At 45.3% G+C, this 19,594-nt stretch overlaps 1 protein-coding gene and 1 long non-coding RNA gene across 5 annotated transcripts in view; one reads left to right on the top strand and one right to left on the bottom strand.

Annotated features, from left to right (window-relative positions):
* Window positions 1-3,572: 3,572 nt before the first annotated feature.
* LOC143831968 (uncharacterized) lies at window positions 3,573-11,879 on the bottom strand. Its single transcript, XR_013229041.1, has 4 exons — window positions 11,760-11,879; window positions 9,304-9,475; window positions 4,902-4,989; window positions 3,573-3,677 (listed from the first exon to the last, which is right to left on the bottom strand). It is a non-coding gene; the product is annotated as an uncharacterized LOC143831968 (long non-coding RNA).
* The window catches only part of HDAC11 (histone deacetylase 11), a 65,706-nt gene continuing 55,555 nt past the window's right edge, over window positions 9,444-19,594 (top strand). The window contains exons 1-2 of one of the 4 annotated variants that reach the window (XM_077325600.1): window positions 9,444-9,610; window positions 18,743-18,891. In XM_077325600.1, coding sequence (XP_077181715.1) covers window positions 9,549-9,610; window positions 18,743-18,891 — 211 coding nt within the window. In that variant the 5' untranslated portion in view covers window positions 9,444-9,548. Of the gene's footprint in view, window positions 9,611-11,505; window positions 11,624-11,788; window positions 11,928-18,742; window positions 18,892-19,594 lie in introns of those variants that run through there. The other 3 variants (XM_077325601.1, XM_077325603.1, XM_077325602.1) reach the window with 3 other exon arrangements.

Raw genomic sequence — 19,594 nt, 5'->3', positions numbered from 1 at the left:
TTGAGTCAATGGAACATCTTACACGGGGTATGAGATTAGGGCTGAGAACTGCATTGTTCATCATGAAATATCAACACACACTTCATAGAATCTGACCATTAAAATATGACAAACGTAGTTCTCTAGATCACTTCTTATACTTCTTGCACCCATTATTCTTCCCACAGTTGCAGTCAGCTTCGCCTCCTTTTGGAATCATGTGAACGACCGCAGTTAAGGGCCCAGTAACTGCAACATTAGCTGTAGCCTCTGCATGAAGATAGAGAGCATCTATCATCCTGAAGTACTTCACAAACTATCTCCTCTGTACAGAAAATTTTAAGCTTTCAGCAAAATGGGATGTGTGGCTGCATAAAGGTTTCAATAGCTCTGCACAGCAATTTTAGTACGGAAGAGAAGAATGCTGTCTCGGCAGCTTAGGTATAATATAATATAGATATTGGCTAGAACCTTTTAATATTGCAGGATAAGGACCTCTATATCTTATCTCACCAGAAAGGCTGCAATTGCCTCCTAAACCAATGGGGAAACAGTGATTCAGTAAAGAGATAAAGGGAAAAAAACACCCCTCACCTTTTCTCCTGTTATTTGCATTTCAAACAGTGGTATGAGTACTCACTAACACACAATGTACAACTATGTAATTTGGAAGGCCCAATCCTTCTAAATGCACCAGTTCTATCTCTAAATTGTCAGCTGGAATCAAATAGGGTCTGGGTCTTGACATGATGCTTGTACAAGGAGACCCTATCCTCTTGGAAAGCTCCACATTGGAGATACTGGTATTTTCACTAGCTCTGAGACCCAAAAGCTTCTGTGCCAGAAGGGAGTTATGAAAATCAACTCTATTGCTTCCTTTGACACTGTGCTCAGTAGAATCAGAGAATCATAGAGTTGGAAGGGGCCATACAGGCCATCTAGTCCAACTCCCTGCTCAACGCAGGATCAGCCCAAAGTATCCTAAAGCATCCAAGAAAAGTGTGTATCCAGCCTTTGCTTGAAGACTGCCAGTGACGGGGAGCTCACCACCTCCTTAGACAACCTATTCCACTGCTGAACTACTCTGACTGTGAAAAATTTTTTCCTGATATCTAGCCTATATCGTTGTACTTGTAGTTTAAACCCATTACTGCGTGTCCTCTCCTCTGCAGCCAACAGAAACAGCATCCTGCCCTCCTCCAAGTGGCAACCTTTCAAATACTTAAAGAGGGCTATCATGTCCCCTCTCAACCTCCTTTTCTCCAGGCTGAACATTCCCAAGTCCCTCAACCTATCTTCATAGGGCTTGGTCCCTTGGCCCCAGATCATCCTCGTCGCTCTCCTCTTTACCCTTCCAATTTTATCCATGTCCTTCTTGAAGTCAGACCTCCGAAATTGCACACAGTACTCCAGGTGTGGTCTGACCAGTGCCGTATACAATGGGACTATGACATCTTGTGATTTTGATGTTATGCCCCTGTTGATACTGCCCAAAATGGCATTTGCCTTTTTTACCGCTGCATCACACTGCCTGCTCATGTTTAGTTTACAATCCACAAGTACACCAAGGTCTCATTCACACACAGTGTTACCTAGAAGCATATCCCCCATCCAGTAGGCATGCTTTTCATTTTTCTGACCCAGATGCAGAACTTTACACTTAGTTTTATTAAATTGCATCTTGTTCTCATTTGCCCATTTTTCCATTGTGTTCAGATCTCGTTGAACTCTGTCTCTATCTTCCAGAGTATTTGCCAGTCCTCCCAATTTGGTGTCATCTGCAAACTTGATGAGTAATCCCTCTACCCCCTCATCTAGATCATTAATAAATATGTTAAAAAGTACCGGGCCGAGCCCCGAGCCCTGAGGTACCCTGCTACTCACCTCTCTGCAGTCTGATGAAACACCATTGACAACTCTTTGAGTGCGGTTCTCTAACCAATTCCCTATCCATCTAACTATCTGAAAATCCAGATTGCAGTCCTTCAACTTATCAGAACATCATGGGGAACCTTATCAAAAGCTTTACTAAAATCCAAGTAAACGACATCAACCGAATTTCCACGATCCAGCAAACCTGTTACTTGGTCAAAAAAGGAAACCAGGTTGGTCTGACAGGACCTGTTGGAGACAAATCCATGCTGACTTCCTTGGATCACCAAATTGTCCTCCAGATGTTTGCAGATTGCTCCTTTTAATATCTGCTCCATTATCTTCCCCACAACAGAGGTCAGACTCACTGGTCTGTAGTTTCCCAGGTCATCCTTCCTCCCTTTTTTGAAGATCGGAATAACGTTTGCTCTCTTCCAGTCCTCCGGGACATCTCCAGTCCTTAAAGAGGTCCCGAAGATTATGGACAAGGGTTGTGCAAGTTCTCCAGAAAGTTCTTTGAGCACTCTTGGGTGCATTTCATTCAGCCCAGGGGATTTGAACTCATCCAGTGCAGCTAAATGCCTCTCGACAACCTCTCTATCCATGTTAACCTGCCACCCAGACATTATCCTTTGGCTACTGCCATCTCTAGATGTGCCTAAACCCTTTGACCTGTGGGAAAACACAGATGTAAAATAGGCACTAAGCCTTTCTGCTTTCTCTGCATCTTCCGTTAGAGTTTGTCCATCCGCATCCAACAGTGGGCCTACTGCCTCCTTTACGTTTGCTCCTCACATAACTGAAACATCTTTTCTTGTTACAATCGGCTTCCCTGGCCAATCTTAGCTCACTGATGATTGATCTACAGTGATGATTGATCTACAGTGCCTTTCTGATGATTGATCTACAGTGCCTAGTAATCTGTAGGTACTCTTCTTTAGAGCTCTGTCCTTCCTTCCATTTCCTGAACATTTTCCTTTTCTTTCTTAGTTCCTCTTGAAGTTCTCTGTTCATCCAAATTGGCTTCTTAGAGCTCTTGCAGTGTTTTTGTCTTTCTGGGATAGTCATTGATTGAGCATCCAATAGCTCTTGTTTGAGTAGCGCCCACCGTACACATGCTCCCTTCCCTTCCAGCATTCTCGTCCATGGTATGACACTCATCATGTCTCTGAGTTTATTAATCCAACATCCGCGTCTGGCCACAAGCTTCCTTGGCTCCCCATCTCAAAAGGAATTCTATGAGGATATGGTCACTTCCCCTAGGGTCCCCACCTCCTTCACCTCATCCACCAACTCTTGCTTGTTGATCAGTATTAAGTCCAGTATGGCTGAACCTCTTGTGGGTTCATCTACCATTTGATAAATGGAATTGTCAGCCAGGCAGGTCAGAAAGTTACATGACTGAGGACGCTTCGCAGAGTTTGTTTCCCAGCACACATCTGGGAAATTGAAGTCACCCATGATGACAAGATCCTGCTGCTTGGATATTTTCTCAAGCTGCTCACAAAGTGCAGCATCCACATCCTCTCGTTGGTCAGCCAACCACCACACTGTTTGTTTTCCCCTCACTTATTTTCACCCAGATGCTTTCCACTGTAGATATACTCTCCTTCACTAGAATTTCCTGACAGGTAAGCCCTTTCCTCACATACAGTGCCACTCCTCCATCTCTTCGATCCATTCTGTTTTTTCTGAACAGTTCATATCCATCCACCATTACATTCCAGTCATGAGAATCATTCCACCAGTAAATGCACGTGTCCTCACCTTCTGCCCGGGATCATAGAAACTGGTTAGGAACTTTGCAACTTGATTGTTGTTCCATACTGTAAAAAAATCCAAGATAGGAATTCTAAAACAAAGTTTTATCCAAAGAAGTCTCAAAGCGGCTTACATTCGCCTTCTCTTTCCATTCCCCATAACAGACACCCTGTGAGGAAGGTGAGGCTGAGAGAACCCTGATATTTTGGGTGAGGTTGGGAGAGCCTTGACTGCTTTGTCAGAACAGCTTTATCAGTGCTATGGCGAGCCCAAGGTGACCCAGCAGGTGGAGGAGTGCAGAATCAAACCCAGCTAGCCAGATTAGAAGTCCGCACTCCTAACCACTACACCAAGCTGGCTCCCACCAAGATACTGATGTACTGCTTTTAGATCTAACCCCTCCACCCCCCGAGCAGGATTTAAGACTCTCGGAGGAGCACCATTGATCTGGTGTTCCTTGGCTTTAGTATTGTCTGTGTGCACTAGCAAATAGAGAAAAACCTAAGGCCATTCTGCACAGTGTTAATGTTGCTGAAGTGTTACCCATTGTGTGATGCTATTTATTTTTCATTATTCACGACGTCGTACACACTCTGTAACACTCCTGCAACACTCCCGCAAAAATCGCTTCGTTGTAGTGCTTTTCGGGGAATCTACAAAAGTAAGTGGATTCCCCCTAAAAAAATCACTAGACTTTTGAGAACAACCTGCAACACATCCGGAAAAGACATGTGCGCTCTCAGTATAGCAGTAGCAAGCATGTCCCTCCCTAAGTTCTCGCACCTGAGCTTCCAGTGTCAGAATCGCCATTTCCACCCCCCCTTAAACTGGCAAAAGCAACGAATAAGCGATGCTTCTTTGGCAGGAATCCCTCCACAAGCAATTGTCTGTAAAGTTTCGAAGCACAATACAGCCCCCTGTTCGACACTGCCCGTAATTTCGGCCAGAAATTGCACTGGGGGGGGGGGGATTTTTTTTTAACTTTAAGAGAGTGTAAACAATTAAGCACCAGCTCCTATGCCAGCAAAAAAGGTCTTTCTGATACATCAAATGAATGAATATGCGTTGCTACTGGTGTTTTCGGGTTTAAAAAAAAACAGGTTTTAAAGGGAAGCACGAACATAACAGTTAATTGGCTGTTCTGTTTGATTGACTGCCAGGGACGGGAGGAAGCGCAGAAAAATATTGCTTCCTTTGTTGCGATTTTGGTGAGACCAGAAACTTCTGCGTTACGAGAACAGCGCTAGCGAGAAAGCCTTTTTTTCGATATAAATGGTTGTGTGCATTACCGAGACCTGCCACTTTTGATTGCAGCTCTTTTCAATAGTGCTCAGATTTAGCAACATTGCCCGTTGTGCAGAATGGCCCTTAATGTGCCTGTGAAAAGAAAAATTAGGCTGACTTTTTGCAGTCCCACATAGCAGCCAGTGCTACAATCTGCCTTTTAAGGTACCTACTCTTAGAACCTGATCCCAAATTTTTTTGTAGAAGGGGCATGATGTCTTTGTAAGTAGGCTTCAGTGGACTCAGCCTTTTGGAACTTTTGAATCCCTCCCATGTATGATTATAGAGACAACTGGAAGCAGGTTTTCTGGACTGTCTCATGATAACAATTACTTATTTTGGAAAATCTGATCCTTGAAGGTTTGTAAAACCATATAGATGTTCTACTTTTAGACATACTAGCTTTTGATTGAAGTGTGTCTTGGCCATAGTACAATTGTGTGCACCAGCAATTCTGGAAAGCAATAAGGACTCAGATTTCTTTAGAGAATTTGCCACTTCCATTCATTGGAGGTTTTTGTTTTCCTGATATTAGTTCACATCATCAGGCATACTTGATAACTTGTACTAATTACTGGGATTGCTCCTTGCAGTTTGACTATCTATCTTTGTCTCTTTTGGAAGCTTCTTGTCTGGTGATGCTAAATGGAATGCATGAAGGTCCACTTATGCTAGACGAGATAACATTCCTCTTGCAATTTCTTGAAAACAATGGTGTATAATGGTACAAAACCAATTTCATCATTCTGCAGGGGGTTGGACTAGATGACCCTGGAGATATCTTGCAACTCTATGATCAGTTTTCACATGCAAAATTAACATTATGGGCCAAACCAGATCTAAAAATCAGAAGAAATATTTTTACAGAAGGCTTTGACCAATAGAGGATTTTGACATAGGCCCAATTGATAGGTTATGATGATGAGTTTTTGTTGTTTTCAAAGCTAAGATCTAAATATAACTTGCCAACTTCTGTAGAATAGCAATAGTTAGAGGTGCAACATTTCCTGCAGAGGGGGAAGGAGCTGCGGACGCCTGCCGGGCCCTCTGCGCGGTACCTACGGGGGCAAGGCGGTGATGGAGGAGGTGCTGGCCATGGAGGGGGGGCGCAGCCCGTACCCGCACTGCATGAAAGAGCTGAAGTGCCGCTGCAAGTAAGCCTTGCGGGGGGGGGGAGCTGAAGCACCGGGATGGGGGGCGGGAGTTGTCTTGCCCTGCCCGGGTCGCTGGCGCCACCACCTCCTCCTCCTGCTAAGGGAGCTGGCATGCCATGGGGAATGGGTGCAGGGTGCGTGCCTTGGGGTGACAGCACCTCCTTCTTTTGCTCAGGGCCTGCCTGGCGGCAGTGGCGGCACAGGCATACAAGCGCTGAAGGTGCATCTGACTGCCTTCCTTGTGCTGGAGGAGCTCTTCTGTTGCTTGCGCGCCCGCACCACCACTGACCTGCCCATGCTGCTGGCCCTCATGCTGAGTTCTGACCCCGCTTGGCTGCCAGTGCCCGCTGTATGCCTCCTCCTTTACCACGCTGCCCTCCACGCCCTACACAGCTGGTGCTACACATCGCCCGCTGCTTCCTCCAGTGCCAACACCGGGTTAAGCCCCAGCGTTAGGGAGGGGAGTAAAAGTGCTAAACTCAATATGCCAGCAAATTTCGAAAACTCAACAATGGCCACAGGATTAGAAAAGGTCAGTTTACATTCCAATTCCAAAGAAGGGCAATGCCAAAGAATGTTCAAACTACCGCACCATTGCACTCATTTCTCATGCTAGCAAAGTTATGCTCAAAATCCTACAAGCTAGGCTCCAGCAATATGTGGACCGAAAGCTTCCAGAAGTACAGGCAGGATTTCGAAGAGGCAGAGGAACTAGAGATCAAATTGCCAACATACGCTGGATCATGGAGAAAGCTAGGGAGTTCCAGAAGAACATCTACTTCTGCTTCATTGACTATGCTAAAGCCTTTGATTGTGTGGAGCACAACAAATTGTGGCAAGTTCTTAAAGAGATAGGAATACCAGAGCATCTTATTTGTCTCTTGAGAAATCTATATGCAGGTCAAGAAGCAACAGTGAGAACCGGGCATGGAATCACTGACTGGTTCAAAATTGAGAAAGGAGTTCGGCAAGGCTGTATACGGTCGCCTTGCCTATTTAACTTGTATGCGGAGCACATCATGAGAAAGGCGGGGTTAGATGAGTCACAAATTGGGATCAAGATTGCAGGGAGAAATATCAACAACCTCAGATATGCAGATGATACCACTCTAATGGCAGAAAGTGAAGAGGAACTAAAGAGCCTGTTGATGCGGGTGAAGGAGGAGAGTGCAAAAGTTGGCTTGAAACTCAACATCAAGAAAACAAAGATCATGGCATCCGGCCCTCTCAGTTCCTGGCAAATAGATGGGGTAGAAATGGAGACAGTGACAGATTTTATTTTCCTGGGCTCCAAGATCATTGCATATGGGGACTGCAGCAAAGAAATTAAAAGACGCTTGCTCTGGGGAGGAAAGCTATGGCAAATCTAGACAGCATTCTAAAAAGCAGAGACATCACCCTGCCAACAAAAGTGCGTCTAGTCAAGGCTATGATATTCCCAGTTGCAATGTATGGCTGTGAAAGTTGGACCATAAGGAAGGCCGTGTTTAAAAGAATTGAGGCTTTTGAACTCTGGTGCTGGAGAAGACTCTTGCGAGTCCCTTGGACTGCAAGGTAAACAAGCCGGTCAGTCCTAGAGGAGATCAGCCATGACTGCTCCTTAGAAGGCCAGATCCTGAAGATGAAACTCAAATAATTTGGCCACCTCATGAGAAGGAGGGACTCCCTGAAGAAGAGCCTAATGCTGGGAGCGATTGAGGACAAAAGAAGAAGGGGATGCCAGAGAATGAGGTGGCTGGATGGAGTCACTGAAGCAGTCAGTGCAAGCTTAAATGGACTCCGGGGAATGGTAGAGGACAGGAAGGCCTGGAGGATCATTGTCCATGGGGTTGCGATGGGTCGGACACGACTTCGCACCTAACAACAACAAAGGGAGGGCAGCTCTCAGAAGAATAACTGGGAGCCCACCTCAGCAACGAGAGGAGCAGGTGAGGCAGGGGTGAGGCTGGGAACGGAGGGCCCTCTAGCACCCATTGCATCCCTTGGAGTAATGGGCTTTAATTCATAATAAATAACATGCAAATACTGTTCCTATAGTCAAAAGAAGTCAGAAGTCTCAATGGATGACTGATGAAACTTCTAACATTTCCTGTAGATGAAAAGCAAAAATAAAAGATGTCAGAAATATAATCCTTAGTCTAAATGCAGCATTCTAACAACTAGTACATATAGACAAAGCTAATTATTATAACAGCCAGCATAACAACATAGAACTGAACAACAACAACAGCAGCAGATTAAAAGATCTGTTTCACAAGGTCCAAGACATAAAAATGGAAATATAAACCATGGTTGTGCATGCTGAAAAATTAGCATGGACCCATTATGCACGGGCCAGAACGCCTGCGCTGGTGGAGGCAGGGCTTTGGGGGAAATCCCTGATAAAGTTCGCCGCCGCAGCCAGAGTGGGCATGTCCTGGCCCAGGCCTACGGAAGGCCCGCGTTAAGCAAACGTGGGAACCTCTACAGCTTCCTGGTTACACTGGGTGGTGGCAGGGGCTGGGGCGGGCCGGTGCTGTGCATAATTTCAGCCTGCCCGGCCCCCTGTAGGGACACCGCACGCCCCTGTGGGCTCTGCAGAGCTGCGGAGCTGGCAGGGGCAACCCCCTGCACCGCCAGAGCGTGCAGAGGGGGCCTGGCCCCCCGCTCCCATCCAGCCCCTCCCCACCCCCCCCCCTTGGCCGGCAGTGTTGTGGGCCTCCTGGCCCCATCTCAAAACGCGTGCAGGTGCGCTATGGTGGAGCAACTCTGCATGCCACCCCCTCGCGCGTACAGGGGGAATGGCAGGGCATCCTGCCCCGCCGCATCGGCACGGTGGCAGCACGGAGTAGCTGCCCCCGTGCATAAAGTGTCTTAGAAATACATTAACTGAACAGGGCAAAATAAAGAGTAGATGGGAGCAATACACTGAAAAACTGTACTGAAGAGATGAAGGGATGATAGATTGCTTCAGTAGAGTCTTTTTAAGAAGAACCTGCAATTTTAGAAAGTGAAGCTGCACTGACAGCAATAGGAAGAAACAATCAGGAACAGATGAGATATTGGTAGAATATCTCAGAAAAATGGTGTTCATCAAATTTTATCAAGAAACTCATATGGAAAACAAAACAATGGCCCACAGGCAGTAAATACTCAATTTACATTCCAGTTCTTGAAAAAGAGGATGTCAAAAACTGCAGCAACTATCTGAATGTTGTCTTAATTTCTCCTACAAGTAAAGTGATGCTCAAAATCTTACAACTAAGACTCTTACCATATATGGAGCAAGAAATGCCAGATGTCTTCAAAGTACCCCGGTCAACTGGCCTGATCTTCCCTTCATATGCAACAGTATTGTTTGGGAAACAAATGTGTCACAATGACTTTACAGTATGGAGTTGAACAGCATCCAGAGTTATCCCAGAAAGATCTATTCAAAACGCATCCTACAAAGCATAAGGATGGGGTTTGGAAAATAAACAGTTACAGGAAAATTTATGATAGATATTATTAATCTATATGGGAATGTGGGATGAAGAAACATTCCTTGAACATGAAATCACCAGTGTCATGACTGACAGGTATGTCTGAGAATCATCTTTATCTTTCTGATGTGTAATTTTAAATTCGGCCAGACATACCCTTTTTGCCTGCAGCTTGCTATGACCATTAGAGGCAGCAGTACAGCACACAAAAGGCAGAAATGCCTAACTCTATCATAGATCTAGGGACCATCTTGTTCCTGTTGATTGCTGCAGATTTCATCACTAATAGAGGATAAGAACAGAGATGAGTTTCTGTTAAACCTTCATAATGTTCCCTTTCTTAATTTCTGAAGGCAGTTTTACACACTATTCAATTTAATGTTTGCTATGTTTTAATTAATTTGCATAATCAACTAGTTGTGTTATGATTAATTCAATTAACAAGTGTTAATAAAACATAATCACATTCACTGTGGAAACAATCCAATCAAAGTTAAACACTTTTATGTCCTCTCCCATTTAAATCAAGAGATCTTAAAATGTAATTGTTTAGCTGGATCGAGCCAAAATAGGTCCTGCTCCCAAGTTTACTTTTATCAGTCTGAACAAAAACAAAGGCCAGTGAAAATCTAAGAGCACAGATCATTGATTATCAGTGTACTCCTAAAGAGAATTACACACTTTTAAGACCATTCAAGTCAATGGGATGAGAAGAATATGATACTACTCGGGATGGCAGTGCAAGAAAGTTTCATGGGCTACCTTCAACAGATGTTTCAGACTCTTTCCAGAAATGGAATGAAGTTGGCCAGGCTACTCAAACCCACCCGACTTCATTGAGCCTTTTACAAATTTTTTATTGTGGAAGAGCCCCTGGAATAAATTTTCAGGCTTTGAGGAGCCCCGGAAGTGATATCATCTGGCCACACATTCCTGACACACTCCCAGAAGTGGCATAACCATCTGCAGCCTCCACCCTCCTTTCACTCCCTTCCCCCCATCTTTACTACTACTCTGGTGGCTTTGCCTCATGTTGGTCAGAAAGGCAGGAGCTGAGAAGACAGTCCAGACCACAGGTAGTCAAATTGCGGCCCTCCAGATGTCCATGGACTTCCCATGAGCCCCTGCCAGCAAATGAGCCCCTGCCAGCAAAGATCTACGCCTCCCCTCCCTGGGATTTGGGACCTGAAGTAAACATCATCAGGACCTCCTCTCCACCTGCCAGTAGTGGGAGGGTGGGAAGTTGAGTTGCCGATCTTTGTCATGCTGGTAATGTTGGTAATGTTATTATTGTCTTTTAATGGGGTTTTAATGGGGATTTTGGGATGCTGTAACCCGCCACGAGCTGCAGGGGAGTGGCAGGAAATAATAATAATAACAACAACAACAACAATAATAATAGTCCATGGACTTCTGGAGGGCCACAGTTTGACTACTCCTGGTCCAGACCAAGCCCTCCAGGAACAGGCAGCCAATTCCCTAGCTTGTGGTCAAGTTCATTTAGGCAGGAGGCGAAAGGCCACGTACCCCCTCTGGAGCTCCAGTGGACCCCCAGTTTGGGGACCCCTGGTTGGGAATCCCTGCTGTAATGTGACTTCTGAGTACCTTTTCCACTTTCCTTCCAAGGACTGCGTTTGTTGAAGATCCTCTCTTACTGTCAGCAGTTGTTCTGATCGTATCAGTTTTATAAGGCTTTGTGTAGCTTTAGAATTAACATGGTAGTTACACATATCCATAAGATTTACTGGCAGATTTGCTGGCACGTGAACAATAGCTAATAGTGGGCCTACACTTTAATTAATAAGATATACGAATGTAACGTTGAGAAAGGCTGGTGTAAGCACTTATCTTACAGATAATAATAACAAATGCGTCCTGAAATGGGGGGAGGGGACACATTTTAATGAGTTAAGGTAGCAGATTAAACGTCATAGCACTAACGCCACACGACACAAGAGGAGCTTTCCCCATCTTTACCGCCGTGCGCTAGCCGCCCCGTGCCCTTCCCCCCCCCCCACTCTCAGGCAGCAATTCTCCGTTTTTGCAGAGTCGTCCAACCTGCATTTCGAGGCGTATCAAAACGACGGAATGCGAAAGACTAGCGAAAAGGTAGATGTTGGCCTCGCCTCATTCCCTTTGAGCTCAGCCATACAGTTTACTACAGTCTACGGTTAACAAAAAGAAAAAGAGCATTGCTGTTTCTTTCCTGCGCGAGCCACCCTGAAAGAACGGGACCTTCCCTCACCTCCCATAGAAAGATCAAATCCGCCAGTGAGGGCAAAAAGAAGGGCACGGCGACTTCGTGTGATGCCTCCGAGCATGCGTCTTGAGCCAGGCATGCTCAGTCCTACCTCGCACGGAATGGTTTCCTGGCAAGCGAGGAGTTTGCTTGAGGCGCCGTGAGGGGCATCATGTGAGTAACGAGCGGCGGGGTTGCTGGGGCTCGGCCAGTTCCGGCCCCCGGGAGGCAGGTGGGGCGCGGAGAGGCCGGCCGGGGCCGGGGCCGTTTGCGGGGGCGGAGAAGCAGGTGGAAGTGGCCGGTGGACCGGCTGGCTGCCGCCTCCCGAGGGGAGGGTTCCCAGCAGGGGGAGGCGAGGGAAGGTGGCGGCCCCTCCGCAGGGGCTTGAGCGCCAGGGGCCAGGGGCGCCATCTCGGGAAGGCGCCTCCTGTTCCCCTCCAAGTGCCCTGCGGCGGCTGGGTGGCTTTTATGATAGCCGGGGGCGTCAGGGGCTTTGGGGCGATGAAGAAGCGAAGCCTGAATGCGGGGCCGCCGCGCCACCTTCCCAGAAATGGCGCCCCCGGGACCTGGCTGCCTGCTCCCTGCCCTCCGTCTCTCACTTGAGCATGGGGAGGCTGAGCCTTGTTTCTGCCTGGCAGTGACGCCAAAGCGCTCGCAGCTCCAGTGGGATGCGGCTAGAAAAGCGCTCTGCCTGTGTCGCATCTGAGCACTTCGCCAGCTTGCTCGGCCTCCTCGACTGGCCCTCTGCGCCTATGCTGATTTATTGAGCTGGTGGCCGCTTCTCAAGCAAAGACCTACACTGTAGATGCAGACAATTTTTTGGGTGACACTGACATCCCATAGCAAAGCTAGTGACGTTATGCAGATCTGTCAGCTTCCGTGAAACGCTGCCTGGTACCCCTGCAAGGGTTTGGGTGCAAATAAGTCTACATTGTTGCAGATGCTTACAGATGCCTTGTCCGCAGCTGGTATTGAATGCACATTGTATGAAGCTGACAAAAGATCAGTTGACCACTGCAGTTTTCCACTATGTCCCAAATGCGAAGGAGCAGCTAGAAATGGGTGGGTGCAGGTTCCGTGCAGGTTCAGTGAATGGAAGAGAACTGAAAATCTACGGAAAAGAGATTTATGAAGAAATGCACATTCAATCTTGATTTTGTTCACACAAACACACCCTGTGCTATGTATGTTCCATGTTAAACCTCAAAATTGCCCCAAGTTGATTCTCTGTGTTATTCCTTAACAAAGTAGACAAGTAGGCAGGAAGTCTGTCTATAAACAGATGCTCCAGTGTCATGTCAGCTTTATCACCTGGGCCCTCAGATGTAAAAGTGATTGAAATATAAGAGCAGCAGTTAAAGCAGTGGTGAGAATCTGTGGGGAACTTGTGATAAGGATACTGTAAGTGTTCAGACCTGAAGTAGCTATGACAAATGGGATGCATGTGAGATGGGCAGACAGCCACAGGAAGTTTAAAATTGACTACCTAGAGCAAGTAAATGGATCCGTTAATAATATAGCAGAAGGCTGCCTTGAATGGCCTTTTTGCACCTCATAATACCCTAGATCAGTGGTCCCCAACCTTTTTATCACCAGGGACCGGTCAACGCTTGACAATTTTACTGAGGCCCGGGGGGGGGGGTGTAGTCTTTTGCCAAGAGATGTCACCTCTGCCTGAGCCCCTGCTCCACTTGCTTCCCGCTGTCCACTGGGGGGCTCTGCCAGCAGCAGCTTCGCAGTGCCATGCAGAGGGGGAGCACAGCCATGGCGGCCACCGGAGAGCACCAAAAGGGAGCCGGTGGCAGAGCAGCCCCCAAGGCAGCAGCCGGGGAGGAGGACAAGGAGGACTTGCGGCCCAGTACCGACTGATCTATGGACTGGTACTGGTCTCCGGACCAGGGGTTGGGGACAGCTGCCCTAAATGAATAGAAAGTGCTCCTATTGCCAAATTATGCCAAGAACAAGACATACCTCATTCTTCATAAACTGAAAGGTCTAGAAAAGTTATGCATCACAGTTGTTGCTTAACGTGTGACAAAGCAGAATATAAGGCTATAGCCTGTCATCTTCAAAACATGAATTGCTGGTACGGTAGGGGAGAGGATGATATATTTAGTCATGTTGGTGTGTCATCTATCTAGATAAGATAATAGTGAAAAGCTTGGAGGACACCATAAAGTAGAAACAGACACCAGGGAATTGATACCAGTGCATTTGTAACAGATGGAAGAATCTATATGAGTAAAGATTCTTGTAGAAGTGGAATTACTTTGGATAGAACTAAACAGGCTCAGCTGTATCTGCATATAACCCTCCCTCCCCCCCAAAAAACCCACCCTGTACAGCTTAATAAAAGTAGTATTATATTGACATACACACAGGAGGAAAGAACTTTACATCAGAAGTGTGCGCAATGGTAGTACAATACAGTGGTGAGAGCCTTTAGACATTAATGTGCCCACAAACAAACTAGCATTGTTTCAGTGAAGCTGATTAAAGATCATGTGTTTGGCATGTTTGAAATTTCCCCAAAGTTCTCTGAGTATGTCAGCAACCTAACTGAGAAACTTTTGTCTGGAGCTATTTTAGGGTTTGAACAGGGAGCTAGCTGAGCATCTGAGGAATATTAGACTAGCATTATTTTGTAAAATGGAAAGAGACAGCATGGTGTAATGGTTAAGAGTGGTGGACTCTAATCTGAAGAACTGAGTTTGATTCCCCATTCTTTCACATCAGCCTATTGGGTGACTTTGGGCCAATCTCAGTTCTCTTAGAGCTGTTCTCGCAGAGCATTTTCTCTTAGAGCTCTCTCAGCCCCACCTACCTCACAGGGTGTCTGTTGTGGGGAGAAGAAGGGAAAGATGTTTGTAAGCTGCTTTGCGATTCCTTCAGATAGTGAAGGGGGGTGTTATAAGAAAACAGCTCTTAAAAACTAAAATTCTTGAAACCCAACCAAGTTCAGTTTATCACAAACCGAATCTCCAATTCAGTTATCCCTTTATAGACAGTTATCCCACACAGCATATACTGCAAACTTCCCTTTTTCTTCACACAACAAATATCCTGAACCATATGTTCTGTATTTATCCCATCCTAAACACAGTGGAATTATAACACATTCTCCTGAGTCCTTTCACTTCCCATACACATTTATTCACATCACAAGTATCCCATATGCATTCACACCATGAACATCTAAGTCAACATTCCTCTTCATCCTGACACATCTAAATTGCAAGCATTCTTCCTCCCACATTATGGGTTTGTTTCCCTCATAACCAGAAATGAGCCGCCGTATTCCTCTCTCAGGAGCTGTGACAGCTTTATTTGAAAGTAGTTCGTTCTCTCTCTCTCTCTCTCTCTCTCTCTCTCTCTCTCTCAAGACAGCAATACTGGGAGGATGTTAATCATTCCACCCATGTTGTTTCATCATTCTAAACTACTCCTTGAAACTGCCATTTGTGTTTCCTGCATGGGAGATGAATTTAGTTCAGGAAAACTGGGGGAAGAGATTCAAACTCCCCTCCACTGACCCAGCAGGATCTCATTCCCCATAGCTATTAACAAATGAAAACAGAAACACTAGGAGAGCAGGAAAAAACAGAAACATTGAGAGATCTGAGGTTTGGTGATTGGCATGATATCTGCAAATATACGCGTGTTGGACCCTCTTCCAGCTAACCTCACTGCTGCAGCTAATTTTGATTCCCCCTGCAGTGTTCAGAGGCAGCTTGCCTGGTCCCTTGCTGCCCTTGTGTTACCTTATTAACATGTTCAATGCCTCTATAAGCTTTCAGCCCTATTGGCTTCCTGAGGCTGCACAGTTTTTGGCTTAGCAGGTGGTCTAGGCTGTTTGTTGGCTGCCACAAGTATGCATTACTGTTGATTTACTGGTTCAGGGTAGCAGCTTAACATGTAGCACACCTTGATTGTGCCCCCTGCACTCCTACCTCTTTTCTTAAAACTTTAACATGTCCAATATTCACAAATCTCTTGTTTAAACAGGAAATCATCAAACATAGCTTCTTTTGTGGTATGCGAAAAAATTAGCTTTCTGCTGCTTTTGTTTAGTTTTTCTAGGTTTAGTTCCCATTGTGTAAATAAAATACCTTTTTGTACAAGGTTGTATCTCATCATTGGTTAATTTAAATCTGTAATCTGTCTCTGCTTCATTCATGGTTATTCAAAGAAAATAATTTTCAGTCACGTTGGAGACCTTAAACATTCTTATTAAGTTTTTTCTCATTTTCTGACAATAATAGGTTGTTGTCACAAGTAATAGCTGGATTAGACAAACAGAAGCACTTTTCCTAGTATGAAAAAATAGCCTCCTTTTAATTCAGTGAAAAATATTATTAGTGTTTATACAGCAATTGTGAGATGATACTATACTTCTGACTTGAACACATTAAGCAACAGAAGACTCTTCTGGACTTTAAGGCACAGTACTGTTTTTGTCATTTTGAACATTTATAAATTTGTTTATGACAATTAGTTAAGAATTAAACAATTTAGAACCAATGTTTAGAAACAATGTTAAATCAACCACCCAGTTAAATCAACTCTAATGTACAATATAGCCTATGAGATATTAAGCCCGCTGTGGCCAAAATACAGCGGGCCCTAGCATGGTGGAGGGATGGGGCGAAGGAAGGAGGAAAAGGAGAAAGAGAGACAGACAGAAAGAAAGGGAGGAAGATAGAGACAGAAGAAGAGGGAGAGAAACAGGTAGCGAGAAAGAGGCAGACGGGAGAGAGGGAGGAAGGAAGGAAGGGAAGGACAAAGGGAATGCTGGGAGGAAGGGAAGGATAAAGGGAATGCTGCGAGGAAGGCAGGGACAAAGTAAGGTAGGTGGCCTGAAAGGGGACTTTGCGGCCTTCTGCTGGGCCCAGGGTCAGGTGAGGCTGCCCCAGGGCCCGGCAGAAGGCTCCGGATGGTAGCGGCAGGCTTTTCGGCCTACTGCCGGGCCCAGGGGCAGGCGAGGCTGCCCCAGGGACCAGCAGAAGGCTTGGGACGGGGCGGTGGGCTTAGTGGCCTTCTGCTGGGCCCAGGGGCAGGCGAGGCTGCCCCAGGGCCCGGCAGAAGTCTCCAGACAGCGGCGGCAGGCTTTTCAGCCTACTGCCAGGCCTAGGGGCAGGCGAGGCTGCCCCAGGGCCCGGCAGAAGTCTCAGAACAGGGGTGGCGGGCTTAGTGGCCTTACCACTGGGGAAGGCGTCTTCCTCTGAGTGGTGACTCTCCGGCCAGCCCAGGCGAGGCCGGGCTGGGCCAACCAGCCAATGGGGAGCTGTGCTTCGCGCGGCTCTCCATTGGCTGCTTGGCCCTCGAGTGACACTCGGAGGGCCCAATCAGGAGCCGCTTCGCAATTCCTGATTGGGCCCTCTGAGTTTTTATCCCGAACAGAGCCCGCCCTATCTCCTCCCCTTTAGCCCTTACTCCTTTATTTAATCTGCTCCGCATGAGCGGTTAGAGATGATATTATTATTATTATTATTATTATTATTATTATTATTATTATTATTATTATTATTATTAGATTTATTTCCCGCCACTCCCATGTGGCTCTTGGCGGGTTACAGCATCCTAAATTAAAAATGCAGAGTGTGTAGGCAATGGATATATGAAAGAAGTTAATTCTTTAGTTTCTGGAATGAATGTGACTACATAAAATATATGATTGAAATACATTTATTTGTACATGGCGATAGGCCTTTACAAAATAACAACACATTTACATAAAACGTATTTTCCTTCATGGTACTGAACATGATGAAAGTGATATTAGAATTCTTGCCTTTTTAGTGTATAATGGTAACGTATTGAAGTTTATTTTATTAAATGAAAGAAAAAGCTGTTATTCAGAAACTACAATTCAAATATAAATATTTGACATCAAATAATTTCATAGAAATATTTGGATATGAAAGCTTGTATTCATTTGGTTTTGATAACATTTATTATCATTTTGATTGTGAATGGTCATTTGTGCTGTGATCCAATACACCTACCACCTCATTTAATAATGTCATTCAAAGTCCTGGGATATTTAGAGGTAAGTAAGGTATTTGGCCCTGCATCATGGTAATGGAAGCAATAACAATGAGGCTGTGCCAGTATCAGAGCTGGTCAGGCTACATATGCCATGATGGTACTACACTCTGTAGTCACTCATACTCGGGTTGCTCCTGCCAGCAGTATTAAATGGCTCTGCACTGCCAAAGCTATGCATTCCGGTCCTTAAGTGAGGCTGTGCCGACTGTTAGCCTTGTTATTTATGTAAGGTTGGATCATGGCAGATAATATGAGCCTTAAAACTTTACATTATATTTCACATAACAATGTCTAAACAGTTGGAATGGAAAAAGGGACCGTAAGGGAAATCAGCTGTACGAACTATTATCTGAGCATAAATAAATACTTTCTCATATTCAACAACATAGCCAAGGTCTACATTATATTCAGTTAGCTGTTTATCCAAAATAAAGAACACAAGCTGGCATCCTATTAGGATTCCCTAGACCTGTAAATAAATGAACTAGATTCTCATTTTCTGGAACACTGCTGGAAGCTTATGAAATGAGGTTACAGAAATTGCTGCAAATGCTGATGGGTTGTTGAAGTATCACTTACAAAAGGAAATTAGGATATGACTAATACTTCAGAAAAAATATTACCACAGAAAACCTTTGGTGTAGAAAATGACAGTATCTCAGGATACTTATTTTTAAGGAAATTGACACATTTTTTTCTTTATTTCCTCCCATTATCCTCCCCACCCCTTTGCTGGCTGTTTTCTCTTTTTCCTTTTATGTACATTTTTTTTCCAGGTATGATATTCTGAAGGTAAAAAACAAAAATTACGAAAGCAAACTACAAATAAAGATTTGTCTGAATTCCTAATTAAATTATCTTGTAATTGTGAAGCATTTATGATATATTTTCCTAAATCATTTATTTTGCACCTGTAATAATGTTGTTGTCTTTTCTGTAAGGCCTCACAAGACAGAACTATATCATGATATCCCTCCAACATGCTGGCCCATTGTGTATTCTCCAGATTACAACATAACATTTATGGGCTTGGAAAAACTACATCCGTTCGATGCTGGGAAATGGGGAAAAGTAATAAATTTCTTGAAAGGTAAAGTAAGAGCAAGAACAAATACTGTGCAATATTTATTTTTATTTGCAAGAAACCATTTTATATGCATGGTATTTTTAGTCATATGAAAATAATTATTTTTCTGATTATATGTTGGTTGAATAATTTGTATGCAGTTCTGCTTAATGTACAATATATACTTTCCTAGTATATAGGAAAGCTTGGTGTAGTGGTTAGGAGTGCAGATTTCTAATCTGGAGAGCCAGATTTGATTCCAAGCTCTCCCACATGCAACTAGCTAGGTGACCTTGGGCTCGCCACAGCACAGATAAAGCTGTTCTGAATGAGCAGTAATATCAGGGCTCTCTCAGCCTCACGTACTTCACAGGGTATCTGTTACGAGGACAGGAAAGGGAAGGAGAATGTAAGTTGCTTTGAGACTCCTTTGGGTAGAGAAAAGCGGCAAATAAGAACCAACTCTTCTATTATACTATAGACCAGTGGGCCCCAACCTGCGGGCCGCGGCCTGATGCCGGGCCGTGAAGGCCATGGCGCCGGGCCGTGGCTCCCTCTCCCCGCCCCCCGCAGTAAAAAACTTCCCAGGCCGCAAGCTTGCGGCCGGGGAAGCTTCTTACTGCGGGAGGGCGGGGAGAGGGAATCAGGGCCGCGCATCGCGCACGCGCGAATGTGCCATGTGCGGCCGAAAGTGCGTGATTTCAGCCGCGCCTGATGCATTCGCGCG

This window comes from Paroedura picta, chromosome 3 (assembly GCF_049243985.1).
Source record: "Paroedura picta isolate Pp20150507F chromosome 3, Ppicta_v3.0, whole genome shotgun sequence".
Classification (NCBI taxonomy): domain Eukaryota; kingdom Metazoa; phylum Chordata; class Lepidosauria; order Squamata; family Gekkonidae; genus Paroedura; species Paroedura picta.
This window is presented reverse-complemented; position numbering and strand designations above follow the sequence as displayed.